Source organism: Brachyistius frenatus, unplaced genomic scaffold (assembly GCF_029030835.1).
Source record: "Brachyistius frenatus isolate BFR_SWC_R1_liver_20210118 unplaced genomic scaffold, ASM2903083v1 Contig_22, whole genome shotgun sequence".
NCBI lineage: Eukaryota > Metazoa > Chordata > Actinopteri > Embiotocidae > Brachyistius > Brachyistius frenatus.
In genome coordinates this window covers 3363864-3376435 of record NW_027210621.1, presented here as the reverse complement: position 1 = coordinate 3376435, position 12572 = coordinate 3363864, and the positions used below count along the sequence as shown (strand labels likewise).

The following is a 12572-nucleotide window of genomic DNA, read 5'->3' as shown; positions in this document are numbered from 1 at the left end:
GTCTAAATACAGTAACAGACCACATCTCAGCAGTGGTTGCAGTCAGAGCACCACCATGACCCAAATTACAGCCTAAACTCCAAGACCATTTCATGCCATTCTGCCACTTTCAGGATTACCCAAAATATTTTCAACGATTCCTGCAATCTTTGTAAAGTCTGAAAACTGAGTGATAAAATAAAAACAACCAAAAAAATCTGAAGGCAAACTGATCAATGAGGCTTTCAAAGAGAGACTGAAACTTCACTTTCTAGAACAACAGATCAGATATTTACTTAAAGGACGACATATTTCTCTCGAAGCTTGCAAGACATCTTGTTACCTTCTGGCCTATAAAACTTATTTACTTCATAAATTAAATACAACTTTTTTTTTTAAATTGTCCTCATCAGGGTAAACCGGGTAAAAGATGCACCGTGATTTCCCTCATTACTCCCCTGATGTAAAAAAAAAAAAAAAATATCTGTGTGGTCCTTCAACTTGTGTAGTTCAGGAAATGTTGAGTGAGACTGAATTTCAAAATAAGTGCGATGCAATTTCTGGTGACCTCCCCGCAGAAGTCAATGCTAATAGCGAGGGGGTTAAACGTATTATTAAAAGCATATATTTTGACTGATGTAGTGATTTTTTGTTGTTGTTGTTGTAAAGAGAAACCCCAGCAACTACAAAGCAAATACTAACAACAACATTTTTTTGAAAGTTTAGAATAACTACTTGGCTCAAAAGGTCAGTGCAGAGTAAGTTCGAACACGTTTCCATGGACTTGAGAATCCACTCTATCATGTTTCTCCAGCACAATACTCACAGGAGATGCAAGACACAATCCCAGTCAGTCAATAACTCATCTGTGAAATCGCAAATCAGTTCTCCAAAACATTTTGTGCGACACAATGTTACAAATTCTGTTTTTAAAATTACTTTTCAGTATCTCTCACACACGCACCCCTCATTTCAGAGGACATTCATATTAACTTACCTTGGCTTAAAGTCTTTGTACAAAAATTGTCATTATGAGGACTTTTTGTTTTATGTCTACAAAATAGATGCCCCTCCCCCCCCAACAAAAATTTAACTGAGTAAACAGATTGTTTTCCCCACAACATAACTAATACAAGGACACAAACGCACACATCCAGTGAGGAGGGAAGAAACAAAAGAAGAAATTGGAAGAAAAAAAACTCTATGAACTAAAATAAATCAGAATGTCTACAGTCATCAGCCTGTTTATAGGACTCTCACACTGTGACTGATTATTGGCACGTCTATCACTCATCGACCTTCACAGTAGAGGTCTTTCAGCTGGAGCTTGACCTGCATATTTCAGCTAAATACTCCCCGAGTCTACTGTATGATGGCAGCCGACTATGGCTGCTGGCATGTTTGGCAACAGCACGAGTTTAGACAAAAGGCATCATACGTTTAACATCTTGCGTGTCAAAATATTGTCAGAGTTGCTTATCTACTCTGTAAATGTTTCTTGAAGTCTGCAACAGTATTTTGGCAAAATCCTGCACCAGTGATTAAACTACGTTTATCCAAATCCTGAAGGAGTCATTTCCTCATTTTAGTGTTAAATTAGAAGGCTGAGACATCAAAAAAATACCATTAAAACCACATTAGTCACGTTGCGGTTCTAAAGGTAGTAGTGTTCATTTATCCACCTACCCATTCTGAGGCTGCTGTGTACTGGCATGGCCCTGTGAGTGTGCAGTGTTAAGTTTAGGCGAGTAGGTCACGGGTTTAATAGCAGGTCCTGAGCTGGCACTAGCACCACCTGCTGTAAACGGCCTCGCCATCTTGTTAATGGTTGTGCTCGGGGCAAAGGAGTACTTTGGCTGAACAGAAGCCGTAGTGTCCTGTGAGGATGTGGGAGAAGGAGACAATGCAGCACAGTGCAAGACATGCAGTTAGACATTTTCCACACGCAGAAAAAAAACTTCCTTCTGCTGTTGCACAATCCCATACTTCTCCACTCAGTCCAACATTATTTTCTCAGAGCAAATGATTACACCGTACCAGAGTAGCAGCTCTGTCAAAGCCTGTAGGCTTTTCTCTACACACGGAAGAAGTGCTTAGGAAGTGTGAACACAGCCATTTTATTTGTGTTGGCTGTCAGCCAAGGACCAGCTAGAGTAATCTGCTTCTGCTGGTAAAATGAAAACGCTCAAAGTGAGAAACTGTCATATATAACTGACATATCTCACTAATGAGATTTCTCTCTGAGCATTATGCAGGGTCTGCAAAAGTGCACCTACAAAAATAGAACACTGACTTTGTGTTTGTATGATGTGCCAACTGCTTCACTAAAGCACACAGCAGTTCATGACACCATTGTAGCACTCGGACTGTAATCAGTGGTAGCTCTCAAGAGGGTCGACAGTGAGACTGAATGCATCAGTATTTATGTGCTATCGGGATTGTGCAAGGCATGACAAAATAAACTACAGGAAATTACAAACGTAACATTCACAGCACTCCATTCAGCCAACAACTCATTTAGCCGCTCACTGATGCTTGGCTAATGCACGGCGCATGGACTCTGAGAACTCGACAACACAGGTGATTCAGATGAATTTAAACACAAAGTGACACAACAGGCTGCTGAGTCCAGTTGTGAGTAACAAATTGAGGAAGTTTCCAATACAATGTATCCAGTAACAGGCCATGCCAAACCATCCAGGTGTTCATACAGAGGTGAGCTCAGTTAAAGGTACTGTAAATATGGTCTTACCTTCTCGTCTCCAACTGCTTTGAATGCTCTGAAGAAAGAAAGATAGAGACTCCGATTAAAACATTGTTTCATAAAAATTTAAAAAAAAAATACATTACAGAAGTTTCAATGGTTCAAAGAAAAAGCCTCCAGACCAAGATGCTTCTTTGTTGATTCTCCTTTCAAAACTATGTATAATTTTTACATAAACTGAACAATTGAGGAGTGTATTATCATTATTGCGGAAAAAAAAAACATGTTTACTCTAATTTACTCCAACTAATAATGCAAGACTATTCCTAAAACCAAATTAAATAATGTTATTATATTGTTCATTTTACTAAACTAAAATCACACTAATAAAATCTATAATAAATATAGTCAGATTAAAGTGGGGCCATTACAAGGTGAAATATCAAATAATGGATGAAATCCCACATGACATTGTAAATGTTTTATAGAGGGACTTTGGTAATAACGTACTGGAATTACTATTATGCCCCTAAAAGACACCAGAATGATAGAGAATACACTAAAATCATCAATCAGAAAACTGTAAAATCTACTGGATTCATGGTTGACCGTTTGGATTATAACTTCACCTTTCTTTTCTGATCGAAACATGTGGCTTAGGTGAACTGGACTTGTTCTCTTGTACTGCTTATGTCTTTAATGGACTCTGCTCCAGGTCCACATCTCAAGTAGTAAATTTAGCAGTAAGATGATACAAGTGACAGGAATGATGGAAGAAAATTAAAAAGAAAGGAACTAGGTGGTAAAATCCCTGAAGTTACTCTGTTGAGTAATAATAAACACCCAAACCTCACTACATGTTCTACATGTCTTGGGCTCTCCACAGATTGGAGCCAAGATAACAACAAGTGTCACAATGCTGTACGCTTCTTAACTCTAATCCCAGGATTCAGATTACTGTGATGCCGTTTGCCAACTGGAGCAACGTAGCAGACGTTCATTAAAATATCTTTACACATTTAACATGGAGGCAGCCAGCTTTACAATACTCCTAAAAATAGCTAAACATAAATCATTAGCATCTCCTGACCAATGTTTGCATGCTCCCCAAAAATACAATAGGGTTAATGAAGAATGGACCGGCCCTCATTGTTTCAGGCTATAATCACACAGAAAACAATGGACAGCACTTCCTGCGACAATGAGAAATGAACAACCGCTCATGTCAATGCCTGCTCAACCACTGATAGAGCAACGTTAAAGACAGGAAGACAGCAGGGCTAAACAGACAGAGAGCAGCGAAGGGAAGGCAGACCGACATGAGAAGAAATCAATGTGACGCTTATCGAGCTCAAGTTCACCTAAGCCCACAGTTTGATGAGTCACACTCAGGAATGCCTTATGATGGCTGTTCTGTAACTGTATTTATTTTGGCAAACTGGTCTTCAATGAGCAAATGCGGAGATGATTAAGTCACCATTTCTTGGAAGAAATTAGTTTGGCCTACAATGAAACTGAATATGCTCACTGTATGAGATCATTTCCTACCTCATTTCATGGATCACTTGTTTTAGCTGAAGCATGCTTGGCTTTAAAGGTGATGCGAGATAAAACCAGAAATTTCCACAGAAATAAAAACCCTCCCATGATATTGTAATCAACTTTGCACACATTGCCGACATGCTCCAAGCACAACGCTGTAGAAACACTGAAATACAGACCTAATGTACCCCTGTAGCTGCTGCAGGATCTTCCCCCTTTGAAGCTGAAAAAAATCTATTGCCCATATTTTTCTTTTATTCCACTCCCTATAAAAGGCTCTGGATAAAGCTTATACCTCTCATAATAAAAAAAGACACAAGATGATCATTGGTGCTGAACAACATGAGACACTAAACCAAACAATGCACCATATCTCATCACCGTGCAGCTGTCCTCCTCTCTTGACATAAATGAACTGTGGATGGCAGCCAAGATACGAATAAATAAAACTGACAATAGCTCCTCTCTGAGAAGTGTTTTGGGAAAACAATATTTGCTTGTCTTACAATACAATAACAATAGGACAGGGTGAGATGGAAAGAGGAGGCTGGGGATTCATGGAAAGGGAGTCATAGGTGAACAAAAAAAACAAAAAAAAGAGGAGTGGAAGAATGTGAACTGTTTACAATAGCTGGACTCCACAAGGAGATGAGAAATAGAGGAGGCTGACCACAGAGTTCAGAAAAAGTATGGATAGTGTTAAGTCAATATACTGGCTCATTACCAGTTCATCAAAATATTACACCACTCCCCACGGTGGAAAAGTGAAAGAAGAAACCTTTTCTTTCTTCAAATAGACTTATGACTGGCCCAGTAAGAATATGTTCTTCTGGTTATTTCACACACAAACAAACAGTTTCTTTTGGCATGAAATTTCACTTAAACTACATCAGTAATCAATAAATGTATCTTCTTTCACAGTAAGAAAAATTGTCAAACTACTGCATGGGAAAAAACAAACAAAAAAACAAACAAATCTCAGCAGAGAACATCGTGTCATTCGATTCTCACAGGGTCTTTTTTTATTTTTTCATTTTCATTTTATTTCCCTTCACATTCTCAAACTCCAACCCATCAGTCTATCGCTTTCTCTCCCTCACACTCCCTTTAAGGCATTTAGTGGGTTGAAGTATAGTGCACAACCTCCCAGAATGCATGCAGAAAATAAAACCAACATAAGGAATGTATCCTGTTGGCTTTATGGGGAAAGAAATTGCAGGTCTTTGCTGGCATAGAGACGGATGTTTTAATACGTCAACCAGATTCAGTAACTCTTCTTATTCCTGGGCATAATAACCTTCTGCATTATTTGGTAGCACTGAACTACCTGTTACTCACAAAACTGCAGTAGTAGTAACACTCATCTCAAAAATCTAGTCTGAATGGTTTTATCCATCAAATGTCAGAAAACTGTTTTCCCATTTAATTTTCTACAGTCTGAGGCGACATCTTCAAATGTTTGTCCAAGTAACAGCTTTAAATCAACAAATGGTAGTCATGTTTGCTCAAAAGTGACTAAAACGATTATTCAACTATCAAAATTAGCTGATAGTTTAATCAGTTTATAATTGAAGCTCCATTGTATATCAATTAGTAATACATGTCAGCTTCCTGTCTCCCAGTTTGATGTTACAACATCCCCAGTTGACACAATTTAAAAAGGGGAACATGAATGGGCAGCTCCATTAGATTTAGTGGTCAGAGTAGAGAAACCTATGCCGCCCAGCTGTAAGAACAGCCTTGAATATGCCGAGTAACATGAAGCCAATATTCACCAAAATCTCTGACTCTGAAACTATTCCTCTAAGTAATTTCTCTGCTCTCTGCGAAAGTCATAGAAATGACCTGCGGCTATTCGGTCTCTCGTGAAACGAAGGAAACAAAGACGATTTATAAGAATTTAACAGCTGAGTCTCTTGGTAGGCAACAATAAAGTGAAGATAAGACAGCTATTTTAACATTACTTATGAGGATCACAAAATCAAAATGAGTCCCATGACGGCAGCCAGCTCATCTTTATTACTGAACAAGTCAATACTGTCTCATTTTCTGAGGGTTTTAGTTTCTTGAATGATTACATTTCACCTTTCTTCAGGAGGAAAATCTTTTTTTCTTATAATTAAGCTCCAGATGAAACGTTTTGGCTTCTACTCCATAGAGACCCTTTGTCGAGACTTTCTGGCAAGACTTATGTGAGCAGGTATGTGTGCAGCCTATAGGAACGCTATCCAGTGCTAATTAAAATTACTTGAGTGCAATCTTTTTTATTTTTTTATTTTCCTGGCCCACACTTAACAACAAAGTGTTTTAATCTGAAGGAAGTTTCCCTAATTTTATTTAAAAGTTGAGGCACAGTGTAAGATACCCAAGGTTCCTCTGAAAATGGTTTATTTGAGCAGAACAAAGTGTTTCCACCTAAAAGCAGCTGGCATTAATATCTGCTGCCGAGTGCAGACAACTCCCCCCCTGCTCCTGCTTCTTTAGGACGATAAGGACAGAATATAACTGTTAGAAGTAAGCTAGAAGGAATTCAGAGCAGGAACCTCTACCATTACCACACAATCCTCTTGTTACTTTAAGAAATGATAACGCCGAGAGATTTTTAAACCTGTATTTAGATTTGAATCAGCATCAAAACACACAGTGATTATAACGGTGATTATAACGCAGAACTTTGGAGAATACTTAGATCCTGGCAATACTTGCATTGTATGATATTAAATTGTGCAAAATTTTAAGTTGGTCAGACTGATCACCACTAAGTTAGTATGTTTTTATATGTATATACACTATATACATATATAATTACACCTATAAAGAATAATATCATTGCATTTTGTAGGATTACTCCAGCCTGAATTGTGCACCTGTCTTATGAGTGTGGCTGCTAATGCACAATGCACTAAGCAGTCATTTGTTTCAGTTAGTGGATGCCAACAAGACTTTGGCAAACATTTTTGGGAAAACAACATGGGACACGTTAGAAAAGCCAAAAATAGACCACCTAAATCTGCTTTTCACAGCAACAACTCTGTAAAGATTATAGAGGGGGCAATAAAACTGCAGTTTGCAACTCTGTCATATCTATGTTGGTGGAATTGGGTGCACTTTAATGCAAAAATGAAGGTCAGACCATGAATCCAGGAAGATGATTTTGTCTTTTAAACCTCACAATTGAGGATTAATGACCAAAAGCATGCAATGTTTAATAAAAGGGCCATGTGGGGGTATTATCTGAACCTGTAGTTCTTTCTTGGCTCATGGACTAACTTTTCGACAAATTCCACTGAAATCTGTTCAGCAGTTCCTGAAATATCCTGCGGTAAAAGACAAAGAGACAAACAGGATCAAAGGCATAACCTCCCTGGCAGAAATAATTACTTTTTCCCACAGTATATTTTTAGTGGGGCTATGACTTTAGAGCCAAACTGAATTTGAGCCAGGTCCAAATATAAAACTAATTTAAGCCTTGGGGAAGTAAAATAATGGCACTTGTGTACTGATAATTTTAATGTATTTTGCAACCATCTGTCACATTGGGGGGAAATTTCAAGGACATTATGGTATCTCATCTTGTCCGAGTAAGAATAAAGGAGGGTCTGTGTTTTGTGGTGATTTATGCTGCTGTTGGAGCGAGATAAAACGGAAAGGTTAGTGATCATGGAGCATTTCGTTGCATCATGCATTGTCAGACGACTTACTTGCTGAGGGTTAGGGTGAGAGTGTCTGTTGCTGCTCTGATCTTATTCTGTGCCTCCACGTGGGTCATATCCTCTGCATTGGTGTCACCGATGGAAACCACCCAGTCTCCCACGCCGACACCGGCCTGAGCTGCCTTTCCGCCCGGCGTCAGCTGGAGGAAAAGACAACAAGAGAATATGGACAGATGTCAGAGGACTGTGATGACAGGGACAACAGAGAGGGTAAAAACAAAACATCTTCTCAGGGGCAGAAGTACAACAGAAATCACATCACTGATTATCATTTTGACCAATTAAACAAATACTAATATGAACATGAGAATTCTGTTATATTTGTATTCAATATGAATGGATGAAATAATCCGAATCTTTCAAAACAAAACGCACATTTAAAAAAAATTTTCCCTGTCGCCTTTAAAAAGGAATATTTATTTTAAAACAACAGCGGAAAAACAAATACTGAAAGTTTCATTGTGTGACCACACTACCAACCAATTATCTCAGTAATCATATCAGTAGATCGAACCAAAATGCAGGAAATGTAAACACAGCAAAGGTCATGTTCAGCTGACTTTGCTGTAATGTCTGTTAAGACTTAATCAATGAGCGGAGTCTGTGTTTCTGGGTTCGTTTCACTCAACACTACCAGGAACAGGCACCACAGGTCAGCATGATGTCATCAGTCAGCAGCATATGATTTACTGCAGATGTGACTCAAGACTATGAGAGGAGTGCTTTATAGCTGCAGACAAGGACTATATGTTGCCGAACATAAATCTGTCATTTACTGGAATGAACCATCCACCTTTTCCCATTCGGACAGGTAAGTCATTGACTGACAAGAGAATGACATCACCGTCTCAGGCTGTCACACAGACGGCAGACGTATTGAGTTATGGCTGAGGTATTGTTAGAACAGGAAGAACCTGACATAGTCTCTATAGGCAGTAATGGTTTTCTTGATGTGCACATACTACACTAGCTGCCATGTCTTCTATCTCCACTAATATACAGAGCACAGATGCCAAATTGTGGTTAGTAAGGGCTTAGTCAGCTCGCCCATGCGGCTTAAGGAAACTCAAGACTTGGGTCAAATTCTCAGATAACTGGAGAACAAAGTGTTCAGCATCAGATAAGTGAGCGAGAGCCAGGATTTCTGGCAAAAAAAAAACCTATTAGGATTACTCTCTGATGTCACGGATCCCTGCAAATGTTAGCTCATCAAAAGCTCAGAGGACTAGGTGGTTCAATCAATAGCTTTCTGCCATGTTCAGCTAAGCTATCACACTTGCCACTTTGATTCCGCACATTAAACATAAACACTCAAGTGAGGGAGGAGGTAAAATGCTCAGTAAACTGATGACAGCTCGGGTTGAAAAACTCCTCTGTGCCCCACATAGACAACGAAGTTAAAGGCGGTCTTGAATCAAAACATGGCAAAGCTAAAAATAGGGAGAAATGCATTCCTCAGAGGAAATCCGAGTTACACTACATTTTCAAACATCACTTTAATTGTCTTTGATTTGCACTCACTGGAAGCAATTAGAGGGGTTCAGAAATCATTTATCCAGTTTAGAAGGAGCTTCAAAGAGTTTTAACAGCTTACACACAAGAGAGAAACAGCTATGACATGGACACATGCGACGTATCCAGAAAAAGGTCCACAGCCTGGCATAATGCTACGGCGCTTCACTACAGAGAGCTGCAGTCCTGCTTCCTTTCCGTTTTTTATACTGGATAATAAAACTTCAGCATCTCCACATTTTGCCAAAATCAAACAATTATTTCATTAGATTTAAACAACAACATGTCCTATTAGTTTTGGCCACACGAGCACTGTCAAAGCCTCATGGGAACGGCACCTGTTTAATGCTGATAAAAATGAACACTTTCTAATCTCCATTAAGATGAAGAGGTTGAAGAATGTTGACCAGTGCAGTGTTAGATGGTCATGCAGTGTCAGATGTGGACAGAAAACCCCATTGATTTCAGATAGAACTAAAAACGAAGCTCCTAACCAGAGTTACAGTTAGCAATTTAGCAAGCGCAATGGACAGAGTCAACACAGTCTACACCACCACCAAAACAACAAATGATTGAATTGATTGATTTATTAACTAATAGTATCTATACCTCCAGTAAAGTTTCAAAAACCGAAGTTGTTGTGGAGGGTCAGAGTTTTCCACCACCTGATGTATACACTGTATCACCATTATAGAAGATTTATTGCACTGCAAGATAAAAAAAAATAAAAAATATATATAAAAACCGATATATAAAGCTATAAAGGCTGTAGATTGTAAATGTTGTGCATGCGTGTGTGTGCGAGTTGTGTTGATGGACACAGACACCTGTGCTCCTGGCTCAGGTTCAGAGTGCAGCTGCTCCCTCACTTGAGAAGGCAGCAGTTAAAGTTGCTGCGCTCAGACCTTTGCTTGGTAGAGGGGGTCAGAGAGAAACCCTATACCCACCACCTCCTCCTCCTCCTCCACCCCACAGCAGTTTGTCAATACAGCGAAGGACACTGGAAAACATGGTCTTGTTCTTGTTCTTGCAACACACCGCGCCGCACCGGACCTCACAACAAGCGGGGTATTTAACATGATGGTGTAGCCATGCACCACAAACACGGCCTCCTGAAGTGGTCAAGTCCTCTTGTAACAAATGAAAAGCCTGCTCGGTGTGTTTCAAATCATTTTGTGCAAATGTGACTGGAGCTCACTTCTCAATAATGGCATGACATTTGTGCACCTTACACTATTCACAACTACGCGTAACAGCTAGTCGCCGGATTCAAGGCTTTTTGGCAGAGCACGGCAGCAAAGCTGTTTTGGTATGCTATCGAATTTCAAAGCATTAGCCAACCTTTCAAAATGCAACATCTTGAATTCCCCTTTGAAGCGTTTCCCTTGCGTGAACCTATAGGTAAGCCAGGGCCTCATACTTGTTCTCGGCAGCCCACGCTTGTTTTTGGTTAAACTAATAATGCACTGAAATTCATCTCCAGCCGGTGATATACTGGCTCTGTAACTCGGCACCAGCTCACTTTTATTCTTTCCACGGCTATTTGGGGGCCAAGAGACAGTCTGTCCTTACATCACTCGCACAGCACAGCTGATGCAAAGCCATAAATATCACTCTGAGAAATGGAAAACCAAACCTGCAAGTATGTGGTCCGCCCCATAATGACTGCAGTGAAACACCTAGCACTAACTCACCTTAAAACACTGCTCACAACAAGAGACATTTACATCCAACCAGAAGAAATGTCCCCCACGGCCAATCTATCAGTACGCACTGAATTATTAATTCACCCCTCTAACAAGGCCTCTTTTCCCACAGTTTTTGTGTGTGTGTGTGTGTGTGTGTGTGTGTGTGTGTGTGTGTGTGTGTGTGTGTGTGTGTGTGTGTGTGTGTGTGTGTGTGTGTGTGTGTGTGTGTGTGTGTGTGTGTGTGTGTGTGTGTGTGCGAGGAGTGTTTAAGAGGATACCAGTGCTAAAGCAACAGATGGTCTAAAAGTCAGACAGAGACAGGGAAACGGGAACAGAAGACCTGATGACACATCCAGCTGTGGTTGTGGAGGAGACATTCACAAATCTCTCCACTCACTTATTGACATGACATCACTTGTAATTTCCTCCGTACATTTGATTTCAGCACTGTGGCATGTGTTTGACGATAGAAACCAGATGGTGCCCCAGAGGCTCGGTTATGGCATCATGATGTTTATGGAATCGCAATGGCACAAGATCTGGGGCAGATATATGGACGGACTCCTCCGTGGAGTTGTAGGGCTGCCCCACTATGGTAGACTGAACAAAAGCGACGTTACGTCCTGTTGAAACAGGAAGTTAGCACAAATGTGGAGAGAGATACGAGTTTCCTAAAGTAGATCTCCATCTTTTCAAGGTCATTGGGGTCTCAGAGAATTAAAAAACCAACGATGCTACCATGAGCACAGAATTACATTAAGCGCCACATTAAAAAGTTAAGTCTGAATTTTTCTGTTCAAGACAAGTACTGGTTAAATGAACACATTAACCAAATAATGGACTTTACAGATTAAGATCTGTTTAGTTGTCACAATAAGCCTTACTAATTTAATGAGAACAGTTGTATGATGTCTTCTTTACTTCAGGGAGAATATTTTTATTATTGTTATTATTATTATTATTATTATTATTATTATTATGCCTGACAAAATAAACCTGATGATGTCAATGAGAAATGTAGGACCCAGTGTTTTTAGAGTCTGACTAAAACTATAGTAAAAGTGAAGATGTCTCAACCAATTTCTAAAGCTGTCTCTTGCAAGCCCCTATGACTATAAGGATACAAGGCAAATAGCTTAAGTGTCCCTTTAAATCTCTCTTAAATGCCATTAACATTAAATTTTAACCCTTGTAAAGTTTCTGTTCACCAAAGCTGAGCCCCGACCTGAGGTGGAGGAGTCTGTTCACATCTACTACCATGAGGCTATAGGAAATTAAAATGAGCTGCTTCCCAAGAGTAGAACAAACTAAAACTTATTTTTAAAACTGATAAATGGATGAATACTTATCAAGGTCACAGTTATTTTTTCTTTCACAGTGACTTAAAAGTAATGGCCATCATCCCCTGTGATCTCAGTGGGGAAGTATTCCTTT

The 12572-nt window shown here is 39.6% G+C and overlaps 1 protein-coding gene across 4 annotated transcripts in view; it reads right to left on the bottom strand.

Annotated features, from left to right (window-relative positions):
• Window positions 1-12572, bottom strand: part of pdlim7 (PDZ and LIM domain 7) — a 30779-nt gene that overhangs the window by 13156 nt on the left and 5051 nt on the right. For 3 of the 4 annotated variants that reach the window (XM_069696971.1, XM_069696972.1, XM_069696973.1), the window contains exons 3-4: window positions 7927-8078; window positions 2732-2759 (exon numbers count right to left, since the gene is read on the bottom strand). In XM_069696971.1, the coding sequence (XP_069553072.1) occupies window positions 2732-2759; window positions 7927-8078 (180 nt within the window). Of the gene's footprint in view, window positions 1-1665; window positions 1857-2731; window positions 2760-7926; window positions 8079-12572 lie in introns of all 4 variants that reach the window. The other variant, XM_069696974.1, reaches the window with a different exon arrangement.